This window comes from Canis lupus, chromosome 22 (genome assembly GCF_048164855.1).
Source record: "Canis lupus baileyi chromosome 22, mCanLup2.hap1, whole genome shotgun sequence".
Lineage (NCBI taxonomy): Eukaryota > Metazoa > Chordata > Mammalia > Carnivora > Canidae > Canis > Canis lupus.
Window position 1 is genome coordinate 18,165,556 of NC_132859.1, and position 23,131 is coordinate 18,188,686.

At 38.0% G+C, this 23,131-nt stretch overlaps 1 protein-coding gene across 1 annotated transcript; it reads left to right on the forward strand.

Moving 5' to 3' along the window:
- Positions 1–6,505: 6,505 nt before the first annotated feature.
- Positions 6,506–18,906, forward strand: DBR1 (debranching RNA lariats 1). The gene is given in 10 exon segments (XM_072792586.1): positions 6,506–6,725; positions 6,727–6,786; positions 6,788–6,843; positions 7,507–7,631; positions 9,652–9,732; positions 11,525–11,610; positions 13,443–13,667; positions 16,474–16,554; positions 16,965–17,110; positions 17,676–18,906. Coding segments are annotated over 10 exon segments (1,635 nt in total). The 5' UTR covers positions 6,506–6,644; the 3' UTR covers positions 18,370–18,906.
- Positions 18,907–23,131: the final 4,225 nt, after the last annotated feature.

The window sequence follows — 23,131 nt, forward strand, 5'->3', positions numbered from 1 at the left end:
ATGAAAGTTGCAGAAATGATACTCCTTTATCCCTAAATGTATAATACATATATACATACAATATGTAAATTTCCTAAAAAAAAGTAATATAACCACAGTACAATTAACAAAATCAGGAAATTAACCCTGATGCAATACTATTGAATTTACAGAACTTATTCTGTATTGGCCAATTGCCCTACTAATGTCTTTTATAGTACCGTATTTGTGAATCTTCTCTCTCCTTTAATTTTTAATCTTTCTCAGTTTGTCCCTTTTTGCATGCATTTTTTTAGGAAAGACAAACCAGTTATTTTTCAACTGTTTCAATTCCAATTTGTCTCCTATTTTTTAAGATTACATTCAAGTTATGCATTTTTGGCAAGAATACCACAGAAATAATGTATGACATATCAAGAGGCACATGATGTAGATTAGTTCATTCCTAATAAGATTAACTTTGAAAAAAAAAGATGAACTTTGATCATTCTTCTGTTAAAGTGGTGTGTGCCAGGTTTCTCTAGTGTAAAATTCTTATTTTTCTTTGTATTATAATGACCATCTTCTGGAAAGATATTTTGAGACTATAAATAATCTCAAATAATAGATACATTGAAACTATATAAGTATCCTATTACTCTCTAAAGTTTTACTCAGTGGTCTTAGTTGATTCTTGCTTGAAACAATGGTAATGATGATGATGATAAAATAGTGATCTCTAATCCAACTTTCCTTCCATATTTACCAATCAGCATTCTTATGTAAATAAGATCCCTTTCTTTCCTCTATTACTTATTTATATCAATATAGAATACAATTAACCCTTGAACAACATGGGTTTCAACTATGCAGTCCACTCATACATGGATTTTTTTTCACAGTACAGTATTGTAAATGTATTTTCTCTTCCTTATGATTTTCTTAATAACATTTTTTTGATCCAGCTTACTTTATTGTAAGAACACACTACATAAAACATATAAAACACAAAATATGTGTTAATTAGCTGTTTATCATTCAGTCTTCCAGTCAACAGTAGGCTACGGATTTTTGACTGTGTGGGAATCTGTGCCCCTAATGCCCCTAACCCCTGCATTGTTCAAGGCTCCACTGTAGTAGATTCCTTCTTTATTCGTTGGCCAATAGCTTGTTACTATGATTATGCATTTTGATACTGAAATTGTTTCAGATTTGGCCAATGTCTTTTGATGTTTGAGATTCTTTGAACACTTTCTTGCTTTCTTGCACAAGATGATCCAGGCACATTTTGTACTTTCTCTGACCTAGAACCACTTCAAAAAGTGGACTTCATTTCTTTTAGAGGGGAATGGTATTTAGAAACTAAGGTCTGGGCAGCCCTGGTGGCTCAGTGGTTTAGCACTGCCTTCAGCCCAGGGCGTGATCCTGGAGGCCCGGGATGGAGTCCCATGTCGGGCTCCCTGTGTGGAGCCTGTTTCTCCCTCTGCCTGTGTCTCTGCCTCTCTCTCTCGCTCTGTATCTCATGAATAAATAAATAAAATCTTAAAAAAAAAAGAAACTAAGGTCTGGTTGTCCCTAAGAAGTTTTAATGGACACCTGCTCAGTCTAACTCCAGATTATACTCTTTTTAGCACATTTCCATTGTTGATATGTGGTTTCACTTTTCATCTTGCTCATTACTGGGGGTGCTCCTATCTAATACTGCCTTTGCTCTGATAGAATCAAGGAATTTCCCTGCAGATCTGAGACTTGTAGTCCCATGGGACCACACACACACACACACACACACACACACACACACACTGAGTGTACCTGTCTGTTCAGTGAATGTGGCTTTTCACACTTAAAAAAGAATTATCTTCATTGTTCATTCAATCCACTTTTCTCCAACAATTTTTCTGTTTATCCTCACTCAGCAGGGGAAGGGGGTGAGGCTTTCTATTAAATTTGATTCTCTTGGGATCCCTGGGTGGCGCAGCAGTTTGGCGCCTGCCGTTGGCCCAGGGCGCGATCCTGGAGACCCGGGATCGAATCCCACATTGGGCTCCCGGTGCATGGAGCTTGCTTCTCCCTCTGCCTGTGTCTCTGCCTCTCTCTCTCCCTCCCTCTCTCTCTCTCTCTCTCTCTCTCTCTCTGTGACTATCATAAATAAATAAAAATTAAAAAAATTTTTGATTCTCTCTGGATTTAAGAAAGTCAGTGAGAATTCCCGTTTGTTCACTCACTGATATGGCCTCTAGAAATGGGGTGTGGGTTGGAAGCAGGAGCTGAGCCACCATGCACTTTTCATTCTTATTCATAATCTTTTATTTCCTTCTTTGACCACTATTTTTTTAATGTTATAATATTAAGTTATTGTTTCCTTTTGGTCACAAAAGAAGAAAATTCAATTTGGCTGATATTTTAAATTTTTCTTGTAAACTCTGTTTGGAAATCATAAGGAGATACCATTGCACAAAATGTAAGGAAATGGCTAAAGTATAACAAAAAGATAATACCAAGGCTATTGGGCAGCCCCGGTGGCGCAGCGGTTTGGCGCCTCCTGCAGCCTGGGGTGTGATCCTGGAGACCTGGGATTGAGTCCCACGTCGGGCTTCGCATGGAGCCTGCTTCTCCCTCTGCCTGTGTCTCTGCCTTTCTCTCTCTCTCTCTCTGAATAAATAAATAAATCTTTAAAAATTATTTAAAAAATACCAAGGCAATTGAGCACATGGAATAATTGGAATGGTTTTATATTCCTTAAGAAAGTGTAATTAGTACACTATGGAAACTGATCTACCTATCAAAGCTAAACATATAATTTGCTCTATACTCAGAGATTATATTTCTGGAAATAATCCAAGGGAAATAAATTCTATGTCCACTAAAAGATTTTTACAAGAATGTGTATGGTGGTTTTATTCACAATAGCCCCAAATTAGAAACAATCCATTTGTCCTTCTGCAGGACAATAGACAAGCACAATGTGGTATGTTCACACAATGGAATAGTACACAGTAATATGAAACAGCATTCTATGGTTATATCTATTTATATTACAGATTTACAGATGAATCTCATAGACATTAAATTAAGTGAATAATACATATTGACATTTACATGAAGTTTGAAAACAAGCAAAGGTGACATAGATGAAAGGGATTTAGAGTCTGCTTGCAATGAGCATTGAGTAATGTATAGAATTGTTGAATCACTATATTGCACACCTGAAAGTAATATAACACTATATGTCAACTATACTGGAATTAGAAAAACAACAACAACAACAAGCCAAGCTGGCCTATGTTGATAGAGGTTAGAGCAATGCTTTTCTTTAGGGTGTAGGGGCTTGTGAGGAAGCACAAGGGAGCCTTTCTGAATGCTGGAAATATTTTATATCTTCATATGGGGTGGTTATATGGGTGATTATACATATAAAAATGCATCAAACTGTGCTTGTAAGTTTTAATTTGTTCATGTTACTTTAAGTTAGAACCAATTAAAATATTTTATGTGGAAGAGAAAAGGATTCAGAAAAGATAATTCCTGTAGATTAGAAATCAAACGGACCTATGGTCAACTAATCTTCAACAAAGTAGGAAAGAATATCCAACAGAAAAAAAGTCTCTTCAACAAATGCTGTTGGAAAAACTGGACAACCACACATAGAAGAAAGAAATTGGACCGCTTTCTTACACCATACACAAAAATAAATTCAAAATGGATGAAAGACCTAAATGTAAGATAGGAATCTATCAAAATCCTAGAGAACACAGACAGCAACCTCTTCAACCTCAGTTGCAGCAACTTCTTCCTAGACACATCTCCAAAGACAAGGGAAACTTCTCAAGGTAAAAAGCTTTTACACAGTGAAGGAAACGGTCAACAAAATCAAAAGACAACCTACAGAATGGGAGAAGAAATTTGCAAATGTCTTATCAGATAAGGAGCTAATATCCAAGATCTGTAAACAACTTATCAAATGCAATACCCAAAAAAGCAAGTAATCCAGTCAAGAAATGAGCAGAGGACATGAACAGACATTTCTCCAAAAGAGACATACAAATGGCCAACAGACACACGAAAAAATGCCCCACATTTCCTTCGGCATCAGGCAAATACAAATCGAAACCACAGTGAGATATCACCTCACACCAGTTGGAATGGCTAAAATTAGGAAGTCAGGAAACGACAGATATTGGTGAAGATGCAGAGAAAGGGGAGCCCTTTTGCATTGCTGGTGGGAATGCAAACTGGTGCAGCCACTCTGGAAAATAGTATGGAGGTTCCTCAAAAAGTTAAAAATAGAGCTACCCTATTATCCAGCAATTGCACTACTAGGCATTCACCCAAAGAATACAAACATAGTGATCCGAAGGGGCACTTACACCCCAATGTTTATAGCAGCAATGTCCACAATAGCCAAACTATGGAAAGAGCTCAGATGTCCATCAGCAGATGAATGTATAAAAAAGATGTGGTGTATATAGAGACAATGGAACATACTTGGTCATCAAAAAAATAAAATCTTACTATTAGCAATGATGTGAATGGAACTAGAGGGTATATGCTAAGCAAAATAAAACTAAGCAGTTACATGGTTTTCAGTCCTATGTGGAATTTAAGAAACAAAACAGAGGATTATAGGGGAAGGGAGGGAAAAGTAAAATAAGATGAAATCAGAGAGGGAGACAAATCATAAGAGACACTTAATCATAGGAACAAACTGAAGGTTGCTGGAGGGGAGGGGTAGAGGGATGGGGTACCTGGGTGATGGGTATTAATGAGGGTACCTGATGTTAATGAGCACTGAGTATTATATGCAACTGATGAATCACTGAACTCTACTTCAAAAATAATAATACAATATATGTTAATTAATTGAATTTAAATAAAATTTAAAAAATCAAATAGAAAAGTTAAACTTAGCAATGCTGTAAAAAGCATTTCTTGTATCAGAAAGGGAGACAGAACATGAGAGACTCCTAACTCTGGGAAATGAACTAGGGGTGGTGGAAGGGGAGGTGGGCGCGGGTGGGGGTGACTGGGTAACCGGCACTGAGGGGGGCACTTGATGGGATGAGCACTGGGTATTATTCTATATGTTGGCAAATTGAACATCAATAAAAAATAAATTTATAAAATAAAAAAAGCATTTCTTGTATAATCAAAAAATCCAACACAGAAGGAAAACAAAATATTTTAAAAAGATTGAAATATTAGGTCTCCATCCTTTTATTCTCTCTTGATTAATTTACACATCATTAAAGTTATATCTTGTAAATCTGAAAGAAATTGCCTGTAAATCACTCTGGGTACAATGTTTTTCAATAGATTTGACTTTTCCAGTATTTTCTTATTGTCATGGTTCTGCTCACATCTTCTGCTTACTTCTTTTTTAAAATATATTTTTTATTTTCTTTCTTCTGCTTACTTTTGAATTAACTCTGGTGTCATTGTTCCTACAATGTTATTTTACACAGATTTTTTTTTTTAAATGAAAGATGGATTTTTTTTTTTTTTTACTTCCTGTATAATCCTGATTAGATTACTTTCTTGATTAAATTTGGCAGAGGTGTTTTACTGTTCTGCTTGTTTCTAACTTGGCCACTCCTTTTTTTTTTTTTTTTTAATTTATTCATGAGATGCAGAGAGGGAGGCAGAGACCTAGGCAGAGGGAGAAGCAGGCTCCCTGCAGGGAGCCCGACGTGGGACTCGATCCCTGGACCTCCGGGGATCACGACCTGAGCCAAAGGCAATGCTCAACCACTGAGCTACCCAGGTGCCCCTGGGCCACTCATTTTTTTAAATTGCCATTTTGGTTCTTTTCCTTCCTGGACGTTTTCTAGACATTCTTCCGCTTTCATTGAGCTTGCAGTCTAGTTATGCAAACACCGATTTGGTAGGAAAAATAAGAGTCCTCGGCTCCTTTAAAAAAAAAAAAAAACGGTAATTTTATTTTACTTTTTTTTTTTTTTAAGATTTATTCATTTATTTATGATAGACATAGAGAGAGAGAGAGAGGCAGAGACACAGGCAGAGGGAGAAGCAGGCTCCATGCAGGGAGCCCGACGTGGGACTCGATCCCGGGTCTCCAGGATCGCGCCCTGGGCCGAAGGCAGGCGCTAAACCACTGAGCCACCCGGTAATTTTAGAAACTCTTCCGTGGGATAATTCAGAGACCCTCAGCGAGCTTTTAAAGTTTTATTTAAAAAATGATTTTCAGTTTGATGTGTCTTTTTAAAAAACATCTTTTACTCTCTAATTCTCTTTCAGGAAATTTATCTTTGCCGTGAGAGGGTTCGTCCTAGAAAATGAGCCAATCGCACGGGCTCACTTGCTTAATCTGGCTTAATTTTATCAAACTAAACTGCTGTTTCTGGGTAAAAACAAAAAAACAAAACACAACTCGGCTATTCTCGTCTTGATTTTTACCATCTGTCAGGCAGCTACCACTCAAGGACCCACGGAGCCAGGAAAAGCCCGACTCCTTTGGAAAGCTCTCTCGCGTCCCGCGGTTCTCGCCCTTCCAGATCACTCTCTCGCGAGACTTGGAAACCGGAAGTGAATTGTATTCCAGGCGTCTGCGCGAGGCGTGGGCTCGGTGTTGGCGGGAGCCGAGCGGGGCGCGTCCTTTTCGCCGTCCGGCCTGGGCTGGCTCTGGGGCAGGGGCTTGCGGGCAGCGCTCCCCGCCTCGGGCCGGCGGGATGCGGGTGGCTGTGGCCGGCTGCTGCCACGGCGAGCTAGACAAGATCTATGAGACGCTGGCGCTGGCGGAGAGGCGCGGCCCCCGGGCCGATAGATCTTCTGCTGTGCTGCGGCGACTTCCAGGCGGTGCGCAACGAGGCCGGACCTGCGTTGCATGGCCGTCCCGCCCAAGTACCGCCACATGCAGACCTTCTACAGGTGAGCGGCTCGGCCCGGCCTGGGACCCGGCGGCGCGGGCCGTGACTCGGAGCAGTGGGTGGGGGAGGACCCGGACTGGATTCGAATCCCTCCTCCTCCCCCCCGCGACCCCTGCTGCCCCCCCCGCCCCCCGCCACGGCCCCGCCACGGACCAGCTGTCTCGCTTAGTTACCTTTTGTTAACGCGGTGTCTAGGAACGGGTGCTTAGTGTCACTTTTCTCATTTCCTTCCACCTGTCTGTCCTTGTCTGATCGAAGCCTGGGGGGATCAACCTGGAGGAAGAAGCTGACAGGTTAATCTCCCTCGTACTGGGTAGGTCTCTGGGGCTGCTTCATTTATTGACCCGGGGGTTTTTGGTGGACACCTGCTTTGTCCTCGTCCGCATCCTAGAAGCTAGGGTTAAGCAACGACACAAAGTTCTTGACCTCATTGAACGCACGCTGGTTTTGAACCCAAGGTGGCAGGCAGCCCCATCATTCTTAGGGACAAGCATAGGCAAATTTGTTTAGGGAGAGCTTTTTAGTTTTTTTATCGTGAGCTCAGATTTTCCTTTGGACCTTATTTTGCTTTTCTGCTACGCCCACTTTCATAGGGATGCGTAATGGCTTTTCTCGATGCCTGATTTCCGCTATGCCAACTGACAACTTTACCCTTCTGTTCCAGGTATTACTCTGGAGAGAAAAAGGCCCCAGTTCTCACAATCTTCATTGGGGGAAACCATGAAGCCTCAAATCATTTGCAAGAGTTACCCTATGGTGGCTGGGTGGCACCAAACATTTATTATTTAGGTATGTGTTTGTGGGTAACTTTTTGGTTTGTTTGGAATGGAAGAGCCTGTCAGGATTTGTATATTAGCTGGGCAGCATCTTGAGATGTATAGTGTTTTGGGAAAGCCTCTTAATTTAAGTAATTCTGAAAGTTTAGTTAAAACAGTAAATTTAAACAGGTAATCATGAAAATGTGTCCATGCTTCATGTGGTGTTTTAAGCAATATAGATAATATGACATAGTAATAATAAATATAACTGCAGAGACCTTTTACACTATTTGCAGTCCTTTTATTTTTTCTTACTCTTTCTATTAAATTAAGAAAACTTAAACTTATTATAATGACAATCGTTAAACATACTCAAAAATAGAGAATAGTAAAATGAATCTTTGTACCTACTAACCAGCTTCAACAACTATTATCATTCTGTCATCCTTATTTTAACCCCACTCCCCTCTACACTTTTTTTTTCCCCCTCTAAACTTTTTTTGTGGGAAGAAGTGACTAGAGTATTTTAAAACCAATCCCAGCCATCGGATTATCTCACCTATGAATATTTTGGTACATATTTTTAAGAGATAAAGGATTTTTAAAAAAATATCACAGCTACAGCACTATGATTATATACATTATTATATAGTACCATTATTATACTATAGCGTTATTATATTAACTAAAGTAGCAATAATTCCTCATTATCTGTTGCCTAGTTAATCTTCAGATTTCTGTGATTAATACCAAGAGGTTGGCTTTAAAATGGACTTGTTCAAGTAGAATCCAAGCAAGGTCCACACATTTCATTTGATTGTCATGATTCTAATGCCTTTTAGGCTGTAATGGTCCCTTTCCTCCCTTACCCCATGTCCTTTATTTGTTGAGGAAAATGGAAATTTGTCTTACAGAATTTCCTGCTTTCTGGATTTAACTGATTGGAATTTCTTATATGTTGTTTAACATTTTCCTTTCATCCTCTGCATTACTTATAATCTATATAATACTATATTTAGATTTACAGCCTGATTAGATTCAGGTTCAATTTTAGCCCTGTTAGATTATACAGTCCTTTCTTTTTATTGAAATGTTTATAGTGGGGCGCCCAGGTAACTCAGTCGGTTGAGCATCCAACTCTTGATTTTGGCTCAGGTCATGATCTCAGGGTTGTGAGATTGAGCCCTGAGTCGAGTTTTTTGCTTACGGTGAAGTCTGCTTGAGAGATTTTCTCTCTCCCTCCCCCTCTGCTCTTCCCCCAGCTCATGCTTTCTCTCTTTCAAATAAATAAATAAAATATTAAACAAAAAATAAATGTTTATAGCTGTAATGATGACATCATAACTTCAGGAATGTATATCTCTACTTCATTGCTGGTTGATTATTTGACAATTGCAGTATTGTGAAAAAATATTTGAAGATGGTCAGTCAGAAATGAAATATCGAAACTGCAGGTTCTTGAGGTACCTGGGTGGCTCAGTCGGTTATGCATCTGCCTTCAGCTCAGGTCACTATCCCAGGGTCCTGGGATCCAGTCCCTGCATCAGGCTCCCTACTCAGCGGGGAGCCTGCTTCTCCCACTCCCTCTGGCTTTCCCCCTGCTTGTGTTCTCTCTCTCTTTCTCCCTCTCTTTCAAATAAATAAATAAAATCTTAAAAACAAAACAAAACTGCAGGTTCTTATTACTTTAAACCTGTTGACTTTCAGGTGTATAACATACAAATTTATCATAGGACATTTTTCCTTTTTTCCTCTCCAACCCACTATAGTATTTGATTAAGTACCAAATTATGTCTATTTTTCCCTTAACGCACCTAACTTCATTTATTCCTTCCTTTCTGCTTAGTCTCTTGCCTGTCTGCTTCTAGGCCTCTCCTTCCAAGTCTCCTTTATGTATTGTTGGCATATCACTATGTAAGAGTTCATCATGACATTTAATTTTCAAATAATTTTAGGGCCACATGGAGTTTTAGGCCTTTAAACTCTTCGTTTAGTTAGTAAAGAGATTGCTTCTGCCTATTTTTATTTTATTTAACTGTGTACTTTTTCAGGTTTGGCTGGTGTAGTAAAATACCGAGGCGTAAGGATTGGTGGCATCTCTGGTATCTTTAAATCTCATGACTATCGAAAAGGTATATATTATTCTGAGAATTGTGTTTAAACTTTAGAACTTGCATGTCTCAGGGTAACTTAACGCATAATTTATAGTTTGACGTTTTCATTGGATTTTTTCTCTGAACTATTATTATTTTTTAATGAAATATTTTATACATGTAAAAATGTTGAGAACTTTGGAACATATTATTTATGTATCCATTGTCTAGCTTTATCAAGTCTTTGTATCTTGTGATTTTTAGTTAGGATTTCAAAGAAATAAAACTACAGATACAGTCAGAGCTCATGTTTAATCTGTCCTCAGTCCCATTCTCCTTTTATTCTTCCCTTTCCTCACCAGGCAGTCATTCTCCTGAATTTGGTGTTTGTCATTCACTTGATTATGTCATTATCAGATATGTAACAGCTTTAAACAGCATATAGTTTGGCATGTTTTAAACTTCATGGGAATGTATCATTTTGCACATATCTTCCTGCAACTTGCTTCATTGTTTAATATGTTTTTGAAATCCATGTTGATACATATCACTCTATTCATTTTAACTTATAAGTAGTATTCCATTGTAGAAATATACCACACTGTACTTACTCATTCTACTATATCTGAAAAAATTATACCTTGCTTTTAAAGTTAAAGAAATAGCTTGGGTTCACATTGATTTTGAAATTTTATGAATTGGCAGCTAAAACTTATATCCTCAGTGCCACTGTTAAATCATAAGTCTGTTCCCTGCTGCCCATGGTCTTAAACTATTGGCATGGGAATACAGAAATAGGCTTTCTCCTTTATGGCAAGTGTGGGTGCAAACTATCCTCCATTCTTTGGAGGATAGCTGGTAATCTATGAAAATTATAAAAGCACTCTGACCCGGGAGTTCTATTTCCAGGAATGTAATGTATAGATATATTCCACAAGTGCAAAATGATGTGTATACATTTTAAAATTTCAGCCTTGTTTGTAATGGCAAAACGTAGGAGCTAATTAACTATATCATGATAAAACTATACAATATAGTGCCATGAAGCGATTTTTTTTTAAAAAGAAAATAAGCAGCTCTATCCGTAACATACACAAAGAATTCCAAAATAAGTGAAGAAAAAAACATGGCACAAAATATGTAGAAACTACTGCCATTTGTGTAAAAAAAAAAAAAAATGAAGGGTAAAGAAGTTTGTGTATTATTATATGCATAGTTGATATCCCTGGAATAAAATACTAAAACCTGATTAACACTGGTTGCCTCTAGGTAGTGTTACTGGTGGCTGGGGGACAGGAATAGGAGGATCCCTGCCTCCCATTGTTTTAGCAGCTTTGTAGAGGTAAAACTTACATATTTTTGGAAGTATATAATTCAGTAATTGTCAGTAAATTTATAGGATTATGCAACTATCCAGATTTAGAACATTTCTATCATTCCCAGAAGTTTTGTAGTTAATTCCTGCTCCCACCCCAGCCCTACACATCACTGGTCTACTCTCTGGAGGAAAACTCCTTATTCTGTTCTGATGGTATCTTTTAAATTTTAAACTATGTGAATGACCAACGTATTCCATATTAAATATAATTTAAAAAATCATAAACCCCTCAATTATTTAGAGATTTATAATTAGTGATTACTTATTAGTAGAAAATACCAGCATTTTAAGGACAGTGTCTTCATTAAATTTTTAAGAACCAAAAACATTAATGATAGACATCAGTTTTGGAGAAGTGTGTGTATATATATATATATATATATATATATATATATTTGTACTTGTGGTATTTAAGGGAGTTGAATATAGCTTATTTCTCTTCTTTAATTTAAGGTCATTTTGAGTGCCCCCCTTATAATCCAGCTACGATAAGGAGTATATATCATGTGAGAAATATTGAAGTCTATAAATTAAAACAGGTATGTAAAAAGTACATTATAGCAGACTTGAAAAAATGTTAAAGTAATTCTACCAAAGTGTATTTTGATCATTTTGGTGTATGACTCCCAAGAAGAGCCTAATTCAGTATTTCTAAAATTTGGATCTTGAGTTGCTTTTAGGAGGTTCACAGATTAACATTTTTTAATTCTAATGTTATGAATTTATTTTAGGGAGTAGTAATAAAATAGAACATTTAATCCATGACTTTAGATATTACTACTTAGGTTAAGGTTAGAAAATATATGCTGGCATAAAGTGATACTTTAAAGAAAATACTAAAATATTGTAAACAATGGTACTAAATAGGTAATAAATAGTGGTAAAAAATAATAGAGAATATGGTAGTATTGTGAGGGTGGCATTGGAACACTGGCTTGACTGGAGAGTAAGTGAAACTAGGTTTTTGTTTGAGGATGCATTAAATGGCTGACAGTGGGCTTAAGCGGTTTTCACAGAAGATATTTCATATAATTGCCACACAGTTCAATGAAGTAAGTGTTACTCTAACTTGTCACATTAAGGATGCGAGGCCAAGGCTCAGATAGGTAAGTAGCCTGCGCAGGATTTCTCAAATAGTTAAGTGATGGAGCCTGCCTAATGCTCTCAGGCCCTTCCCACCATACCCTACAGTCTCTGTAGGAGCATAAGGACACTTGTGGGCATTTCTTTAATATCCTACTCATAACAGTTCCCTACCTTGAGTGCTTTTCCCTTTTGCCCATTTCAGTCCTCTACCAGTCTTTGAAGAACTAGCTTAGATGCCAGTGTTAGAGTTTTTTGTTTGGTTTCGTTTTTTAGGTAGGTTCCATGCCCAGCGTGGAGCCCAATGTGAGGCTTGAACTCAGGATCCTGAGATCAATACCTGAGCTAAGATTAAGAGTCAGATGCTTAACTGACTGAGCTGCCCAGGTGCCCCACCAGTGTTCTAGTTTAAAGCCATCTCCCTTCTCTGAATTTTCATTGCACTTACTGCTTGCATCAGTTATTTGGTGATTCATCATACCTGTCATTTTTTTTTTTTTAATTTTATTTATGATAGTCACAGAGAGAGAGAGAGAGAGGCAGACACAGGCAGAGGGAGAAGCAGGCTCCATGCACCGGGAGCCCGATGTGGGATTCCATCCTGGGTCTCCAGGATCGCGCCCTGGGCCAAAGGCAGGCGCCAAACCGCTGCGCCACCCAGGGATCCCCATACCTGTCTTATATTGTCTTGAAAACTTAATTTAGTTTTCCAAGTATTTATTGCAGATTACTTGAAGGTGCTAGGGATCAGTAAAGTATGAGGTGTATTTTGTGACCTCCCCATGAATACACCAGCCACCTCAAATACCGCTAACATAACTTACATAGTAGTAAACAGGATTTTTTAGGTGTATGCTATGTGAGTCCATTAGAAAAAAAAAAAAAAAAGAATGTACCTTTGTGTTTTACTGTATTATTTACATTAGAGATCTCATGAAGTCTGATGTCTCTGTGTCTTAAAATAGTTTCTTCACTAAAAGGGAAAAGAATAATGGTTAGTATATATTTTAGAGACCCTATATAGCTGGTTGGCAGTCTGATCAAAGTGTGTCTGTATTGCTTTGCCTTGCCATGGAAGATACGGGTGATTTGTGAGGAGAGAGAAAGCGATTTCTTTTTGCTTAGATGAGTGAGTTCTTAGTGACTTCTGTGACCATCTTAATAAAGTTTCCTTAGAATGAATTACAGATCTAAGGATCTAAGTGGCAAGTGGTTGTGCGGTGGTGGAGAGAAAGTAGGGATTGCTTTTGGTTAATCTGTTTTTAAAAGTTTTCTTTTTCTGTTAAAGCTAAAGCAGCCTATGGACATATTCTTATCTCACGATTGGCCAAGAGGGATATATCATTATGGAAATAAGAAGCAACTTCTTAAGACTAAATCTTTTTTCCGACAAGAAGTGGAAAATAACACATTGGGAAGTCCTGCTGCCTCTGAGCTTTTAGAGCACTTAAAACCTACTTACTGGTTTTCTGCACACCTTCACGTGAAGTTTGCAGCCTTGATGCAGCATCAGGTAGAAACCAAAAGTATTTATTCTTTGATTTAACAAACACTCATCAAATATCTGCAGGCTAAGGCACTATTGGCCCAGTTGTAAATTTAGAGAAAGAGATCAGAGATAACTTTGCTTTTGCAAGTAACTCCATTATCCTCGGGGAGAAGAGACCAGCAGTGATTATAAAATAGTGCAATAAATTTGTGACTAAAAGTGCCAGGATACTGTGGGAGCCACCTGTGCTATACTGTGGTGAGAGAAGGGGAGGTAGATGGAGAGATGAAGAGATTGAGAATGTTTCCCAGAGGAATTGGTTATGCCGGGAAGCAGTAGAATATAGGTGACACCATCTAGGTAGAGAGACCTGTTTGTTCAAAGACTAGGGGCCTAATGCCCGGCATGCTGATGGGACTGCAGCAGTGCCTGTGGCTGAGGCAGAGGGAGAGATGAGGCCAGAACAAGATCAGAACTGCCTTCCGGGCCATACCCTGGAGTTTGGGGTTTTAACCAGAAGGTAATTGGGGGAGTGATGAAACCGGACTTCATTTCAGAAAGATCAGTTTGGTAGCAGTTTTGTGTATGGATTATAGTAAGTAAAATTGGAGGCAGAGGAGACTGTATAAGCAAAAGATGAGATTCTAACCTACGGCAAAGAGGGAAAAACAGAACTCAGGTTCCAGAGTTTCCTTGGGAAACGGGGGATGATGGTGCTGATGGTGCTCAATGGAAGATAGAGAATAAATACATGCTTATAATTAGGCCTTTACAGAAATGTGTGGTTCTCCTTTTCCCCTCCCATTCTCACCAAACTCTGACTTTCCCCATAAAGTATTCCACAGGGGGAAAACATTTAGAAATGTCCTGGGTTAACAAGATTAGAGAGTTTGTCTCAAAGGCTCTTATAGAATTTCTTTCTTTTTTTTTTTTTTTTTTTTTAAGATTTTATTTATTTATTAATGAGAGACACACACACAGTGAGGCACAGACACAGGCAGAGGCAGAGGGAGAAGCAGGCTCCATGCAGGGAGCCTGATGTGGGACTCAATCCCGGGTCTCCAAAACCACATCCTGGGCTGAAGGTGGTGCATGTGGTGTGCAGTGCTTCCTGAACTTGACCCCACACGTTTTTGTGGGGGTACACTTTAATGATGTTCTTCAAGTATAGTGTGGAAAGTTCTGTTTGAAAACATTCCTGTAGGCCCTGGCTGTTGTGGGTTGATCCTCACTCCCCAGTTTTACTGGGAAGAGGAGGCAAGGTTACTCCTTTTATTTCCCTTTGGGCCACTGCCAAAGTAATTATCCTCTTGTAAGGTCCAAGTCATCTGTTCATATCAATCACTTTTTCTACATCTGTGTTACTGTCTTTTGTCTTGTAGGGCTCATGACACTCCTGGATTTTTATTGAAGCATCAGATTTGGTACTCTCCTCTCCATCCATCTTCTGTTGTTAACTGCAGGGACTTAAGTCTCTGAATTAACGTGTTTGATCCCTTTTTCTTAGCTCCTCAACCTCCTCTGACTTTGCCAGTGTTCTCTTTCAGCCCTTTTCCAACACCAAAGACCCCTTTTCTTCAGGGCAGCCCTGCTGCCACAATCTGCCTATAATCTGTGTGCCTTCCACCCCATTCAGCTCCCCCCTCCACCAATGAACTAAAACCTGGCCCACAGCAGGACGTCCCATAGCCTGCTCCTTGTCTGTTTTCTTCCATGTGCCTTACTGTTTTCTGGGAGTCACTTTGTACTGCATCCAATATGGCCTTCATGTTTGTGACCTACTGACATCTGCCCATGTTTCTTTCTACCAGTTCATTTTTTAAAAAATAGTTTCAAAAAAAAAAAAAGTTTCATTGGAGTATAATTTACATAACATAAAATCCATCTATTTAAATGTACAATTCAGTGAGTTTTAGTATATTTCCAGACTCCTGGGTGTTTCCAGAGCAAACGTCACATAGCCCAGTTTTAGGACATTTCCAGCACCCCAAAAGATCTTTTTTTTTTTTTTTTAAGATTTTATTTATTCATGAGAGACAGAGAGAGAGAGGCAGAGACACAGGCAGAGGGAAAAGCAAGCCCCCCTTACAAGGAGGCCGATGCAGGACTCAATCTCAGACCCGGGGATCATGCCCTGAGCCAAAGGCAGGTGCTCAACCGCTGAGCCACCCAGGTGTTCCCCCCAAAAGATCTTTTGTATCTTTTTGTTGTGAGTCCATGTTCCCACCCTTAGCCCCAGGCACCCACTAACTTGCTTTGTGTTTCTATGGATTTGCCTTTTCTGAACATTTATATAAGTGGGATTAAAATCCATAGTCTTTGTCTTGTGGTTTCTTTCCTTTGCTTGTTTTTGAGGTTTATTCGTGCAGCAAGTTTAGTATTTATTTCATTTTTATTGTTGAGCAGTATTTCATTCTGTGAATGTATCACATCTACTTTTGGGGTTATATCTAAGAGATCTTTGCCTAACCCAAGGTTATAAAGATTTTTTCCTTATAATTTCTTCCAAAAGTTGCTTAGTTTTAGCTCTGGCAGATTACTTTTAAGCTATTCTGTTATTAATCTTTGTGTTATGTGCTTTAACAGTATCATTATCATCAGCATTTGTGTCTGCTTTGACTTTTGTAAGGAAGTTGCAGCCAGAGAGTTTAAGTGCCTTGCCCATTTCACTAGTGGTTATAGAACTAACTTATTTTGGAATAGTGACAGTTATTTCTTTGACATACGTCTTAGGGGTATTTTTAATAAAGATTGTTTCCGTCCTATTCTGTGTATGAATTACCTGTGATGTCTTAACATTTTTTTCTTAAATCATGGTTCATATTTCTAGGCCGGGGATAAAGGACAGACAGCTAAAGCAACCAAATTTTTAGCCTTGGACAAATGCTTACCACATAGAGATTTTCTTCAGGTAAAAAGAAAATGAAATAACTGCATAGTTTTGCTCTTCCAATGATTAGAAAAGTATTAATTTTCCCTTTAGAATTTATTTATGCTATCTATAATTTAGGTATTTTTAGAATTCCTTGGGAATATTTAAGTTACATTAGTGTTTTTAAGCCATCATTCCTTTTAAATTTTATTTTATTTTATTTTATTTTTAAGATTTTATTTATTTACTTGAGAGAGAGGGAGAAGCAGACTCCTGCTGAGCAGGAAGCCCGATGCGGTGCTCTATCCCAGGACCTTGGGATCATAACCTGAGCTGAAGGCAGATGCTTGATCGCCTGAGCCACCCTAAAATTTAGGCGCCCCTAAATTGCATTGTTATATTGAAATTCTTAGAATATTAAAAATAAAAGTATCAATTTCTTCCTCTAGGTAATAGAAATAGACCATGACCCCAATGCTCCTGAGTACTTAGAATATGATATCGAATGGCTTACTGTTCTTAGGGCTACCAATGATCTTATTAATGTGACTGAGAGGCTATGGAATATGCCTGAAAATAATGGCCTGCATACAAGGTGAGTCTGACCTTATTTAGGGTTTGCTCTCTGTTGCATGCCCAATTTTTGTTCCCTCCACCCTTTCCTTTCCCTTTCCCTTTCCCTTTCCCTTTCCCTTTCCCTTTCCCTTTCCCTTTCCTTTCCTTTCCTTTCCTTTTTCCTCTTTTCTTTTCTTTTCTTTTCTTTTTGAAATGAAGGGAATTATTATTAAGTGAGTGTCAAAATAGGGAAGATTGGTATAAATTTTCCATCTAAGGGATAGAAAAATCGATAATTGAGTACCAACCCAAATAAGTTTATGAATGAATAAATGCGTAAAATGATAATATGGAGATTTGGTTCACATGTTAAAATAATTTATGATTGTTTTAGAGCATGAGTTAAGAACAGTTAAGAACAGTTTTTTCTAAGAATTATTTTTATTCCAAAATAGTCCTTTGGCAAATTAACTATAATTTTATTAAATGGAATTTTTATATATGGTTTATATTTTATCCTTGCACACAAAATCCATTGTTAGATTTCATCTTTTATTGTCTGAGGCTAATAAAATGTAAAAAGCTATTGTTTTGGACTTTTGTAGATGGGATTATAGTGCAACAGAAGAAGCTATGAACAAAGTGTTGGAAATACTGAATCATGACCTCAAAGTTCCATGTAACTTTAGCATAACAGCTGCTTGTTATGACCCTAGCAGACCACAGACACAAATGCAGTTGGTTCATAGGATCAATCCTCAAACTACTGAATTTTGTGCCCAACTTGGCATCACTGACATGAATGTCAGGCTTCAGAAGGCCAAGGAAGAACATAATTTGTGTGGTGAATATGAAGAGCAGGATGATGTAGAGAGTAATGACTCTGGAGAAGACCGTAGTGAATATAACACAGATACATCTGCCCTGTCCTCTATTAATCCAGATGAAATAATGTTAGATGAAGAAGAGGAAGATGAAGATAGTATTATAAGTACGCGTAGTGACATGAATACACCATCTGCAGAACCTTCTTCTGATCAAGCTTCTGACTTCTCTGCAAGCTTCTCTGATGTCAGGATCTTGCCAGGTTCCATGATTGTATCTTCTGATGATACATTGGGTTCTCCAGATGGCAGAGAGAGGAACCCTGGTGAGGCTCTGGAGTCAGGGGATGGAAAGGACTTAACCGAGTTGCCATCAAAGAGGCTGAGTGATGAACATGAACCTGAACAAAGAAAGAAAATTAAGAGGAGGAATCAAGCCATCTATGCTGCAGTGGATGATGATGATGCAGCATAAGACAATTTACTTGTCTTAGTATTATATGTAGATATGTGATTTTTGAGACCATATTTTTAGAGTTGGATTTTTGACTCAAGATTAATTTTATAATAATGAAGATACATAAAGTTTTAGTTAGGTATTGACTTTGTCTTTAGTCCTTTGTATATTTCAGAAAAAAATATTAAAATTTCATATATTTACTTGATCGAGTACCTTTTTTTGAAGATGTGTATTACTCATTTTCATTTTTTTCAGCAAGCACTTACTGAATACATATTTTGTACTAGGCATTCTTCTGTAAGATGGCACTATAAAGATGAGTAAGACAGGGATTTTACCTTCAAGGAGTTACTGCCACTGTGAATATTTTGGTGTATAAAATATGGCATATTTATATTTTGTCTTGCAAAGTCATTACTGCATGTACAGTTTTGTATGCTTTCTTATTTGTTATAAATATTTTCCCTCGTGTGCTCCTAATGTCTGTCAAATATGATTGAAATTGAAGATGATAGATACAGTTTCAGGAAATAAATTCCTTTGAATACTAAACATTGGTAAACATAAAATTTCACACATAACTGCTGAGATTCATATAACCTTGTAGACTTTGGCATATTTTAGCTTTTTTTAAATTTATTTTTATTTATTTATGATAGTCACAGATTGAGAGAGAGAGAGGCAGAGACATAGGCAGAGGGGGAAGCAGGCTCCATGCACCGGGAGCCCGACGTGGGATTCGATCCCGGGTCTCCAGGATCGCGCCCCGGGCCAAAGGCCCGCGCCAAACCGCTGCGCCACCCAGGGATCCCATATTTTAGCTTTAGTTTTAATTTTGAGGTAACTGTAGTAACTGTGCAGGTCATTTTGGGCATGGTTCAGCCTAGTATTAATTACTAGCAGGGATTGAGTTGTACAAATGCTGCCCCTTGTGCTGTTACGGATAGGTAGTAGTAGAATATTTTTAAAGATCCACATGGAAGAACTATACCTCCATCCTGTCTCTGGTTAAAATGTCTGGGTTGATTGAGGAGATGGTTGCCATGTACTTTGGATCAGCAGTCATGAATTCAGACTGTTGTAGAATATCGTCATCCCACAGTAATCCAAACTCAATCCAAATCCAATCCAAATTTTCTCCAGTCTAGGAGAAAGATTTAGCAGTTGGCTTCCATCTTGTCAGCATCTGACTTGAAAGTCAAGCACTTTACTGCTATCTATTTTTACTTTCTTTTATGAGTTGAATATTTAATTCACTTATTTTGATTTCATTATTTGCATAAGGTATTTAAAAGGTATGGATTTTCCCCATCACTGATTTAATGGAATCCAGTACTAACATTTAGGTCCCTCCTCCCCAAAATTCTTTAATAAAGATAAATAAAAGCAGAAAGTAATTACATATAAAATAAATAACAGTTCATAAAACAAAACAATCCTCTAGCTTGCCCAATCAAGAAAGAAAGCACAAATGCCAAATGACATATAAATAAAAGGGAGAAATAGCCAGTATAACAGGATATTCAAACAAACAGGATTACTCTCATAACTTAGTACAAATAAATTTGATAATGATTACTTTCCTAGGAAAATAGAATTAGCTGAAATTCATCCTACTGGAGATGGGAAGTACCAAATCTTTTAAAGGCCAGATAATCCCTAATATAAGGTAAACTTACAAAATGTGGAAAAATGAAGGAAAGTTTAGTTTTTATGAAGCAAGTATAATGTTGATACCTAAGTCTGATAAAGATTGCACAAAAAAAACCACAGACCAATCTCACATAGGAATATTGCTGCAAAAATCCTAAATATTATGGGATCCCTGGGTGGCGCAGCGGTTTGGCGCCTGCCTTTGGCCCAGGGCGCAATCCTGGAGACCCGGGATCGAATCCCACGTCGGGCTCCCGGTGCATGGAGCCTGCTTCTCCCCCTGCCTGTGTCTCTGCCTCTCTCTCTCTCTGTGACTATCATAAATAAATAAAAATTAAAAAATTTTTTAAAAATCCTAAATATTAGCAAACTATAGCATATTTTAAGGTAATTTAGCATGACTGTTACAAAGATGGTTCAGTATTAGGAAATGTATTCATATAACTCACATAGTAGGTCTAAAAGCAAATGTGGTTATTTCCATGGATGATAAAAAAGCTTTTGGCAAAAATCAACGCCCATTCTGATTTTTTAAAAAGTAAAATCTAGGGGCGCTTGGGTGGGCTCAGTTGGTTAGGTGTCCAACTCTTGGTCCACTCAGGTCATGATCTCATGGGTCTTGAGATTGAGCCCCCCCTTTTTTTTCTAAGATTTTATTTATTCATGAGACACACACACACAGAGGCAGAGACAAAGGCAGAGGCAGAAGCAGGCTCCATGCAGGGAGCCCAACGTGGGACTCAGTCCCCAGTCTCCAGGATCAGGCCCTGGGCTGAAGGCAGCACTAAGCCACTGAGCCACCCAGGCTGCTTGATAGAGCCCTTTCTTATTGAGCTCCGTGCTCAGCAGGGAGTCTGCTTGAAGATTCTCTCCCTCTGCCCACCCATTCTCTCCTCTTTAACAACAACAAAAATCTTTGGAAAGAAAAATAAAATCTAGAATCTTGTTTAATGGGGAAACACTATTGGCATTCTCATCAAAGGGAAGTAATCAGAAAGTCAAGGAGCAAGACAGGATATCCGCTACCTCCATTACATTTTAACATTGTATTGATGTGAAGAGCAAAACAATTTTTCAAAAGAAAACAATGAGAGAAATCAAGATTGCAAAGAAAGGCAAGTACACACAAATGACCTGAATGTTTAGATGGAAAACACAAGAAAATCAAAATTAAAACTAATACAGCATAGTAATGAGTAATACAGCAAGGTAGTAAGATAAAAATTAACATACAGGGATCCCTGGGTGGCGCAGTGGTTTGGCGCCTGCCTTTGGCCCAGGGCGTGATCCTGGAGTCACGGGATCGAATCCCACATCGGGCTCCCTGCATGGAGCCTGCTTCTCCCTCTGCCTATGTCTCTGCCTCTCTCTCTCTCTGTGACTATCATCAAGTAAATAAAAATTAAAAAAAAAAAAATTAACATACAAAGCAATAGCTTTTATGTGCGCAATTACCAGTGACTGGTGTGATACAAACAATATCAAAAAGAAATACTTAACAAGAAATGTACAAAACCTATAATGAGGAAAACCTTAAAATACACCTCAAAATGCAAAAGTAGACTTGAACTAATGGAAACATCTCTTATTCTTGGACAGATAAACATTTTAAAGATGCCCATTCTTCCCAAGTTAGTATATAAATTTAACATGACCCCAATCAAAATATCAGTACATGTTTTTGGTTTTTGTTTTCCTGGAGCTAGACAATTTACTTTTAAAGTTCATATGGGGGGACGTCTGGGTGGCTCAGTCAGTTAAGCTTTGCCATTGGCTCAGGTCATGATCCCAGGTCCTGGGATGGAGCCCCACATTGGGCTCCCTGCTCAGCAGGAAGTCCGCTTCTTCTCCCTCTGTCCTACTCATGCTCTCTCTGTCAAATACATACATATATACATACAACATACATACATACATACTTAAAAAAATCCACATTTATTCATGTGGATAAACAATTTAGAACAGATAGGAATATCCCACCCTCACCCCCAAAGTGCAGTAGATTATGCTGGCCATATCAGCTATTAAAACATACTACAAAACCTCTATAATTAAAACAATGTAATATTGGTTCGTGGATGGACAGACCAATGGGACAGACCAGGAATAGATCCAAATATATAGAAAATTTTAGCAAATGATTTAAGTGGCATCTCTAATCACTGAGGAAAAAAATGATATTTTAAATAAATAGGGTTGGATCTCTGGATAGCCATTCACAAGTAAAAAAAGCTTATTATATATATATATGTTTTGAAATGTTTATATATATAATAATATATATTTTATCTGTAAACTCCAAATAGATCAAACTTACAAATGTGAAGAATGAAACCATATAAATAGCATATGAAAGTCTGGGTAGGGGTGTCTGGGTGGCTCAGTCGGTTAAGCTTCTGACTCTTGGTTTGGGTTCAGGTTGTGATCTCATGGGTTGTGAGATTGAGCCCCATGTTGGGCTCTGCACTCAGTAAGGAATCTGCTTAAAGAATCTCTCCCTGAAAAAAAAAAAAAACTCTCCCTGCCCCTCCCTTTACTCATGCATGTGTGTGTGCTTGCTCTGTCTCTCTCAAATAAATAAATAAATATTAAAAAAAGAAAACCTGGGTAAATTTCCTTATAACCTGGAACTGAGGAAAGGCTTTGGAACTGTATCTCAAAATCCAGAGCAGTAAAGGGAAAGATTGATACATTTTGAATACATACAAAAATAGATAATTTTTGCATGGCAAACAAAACAAAACACCAAAAACAATGTTAAAAGATAAATGTCAAACTGGAAGAATGTATTTGCAACTCATTAAACAAAGGGCTTACGTTTGCAAAATATAAAAAGCTCTTTACATAGACTCAATAAATCCACTTCTACAAATAAATCCTAAAGATACACAAATAAAAGAAAGCATAAACACAAGAGTATTTGTTGTGCTATTATTTGGAATCACAAAGGATTTGGAATAATCTAAATCTCACTGGAGAGATTTTGTTGAAGGTTTATGGCAGCATTATTTCTAATACCTAAAAAGTAGACATAGCCCAAATGTCCATCAACTAATGAATACATAGATCAACTAATGAATCATAAATTCTGTACAATGGAATATTATTTAGCAATAAAAAGGAA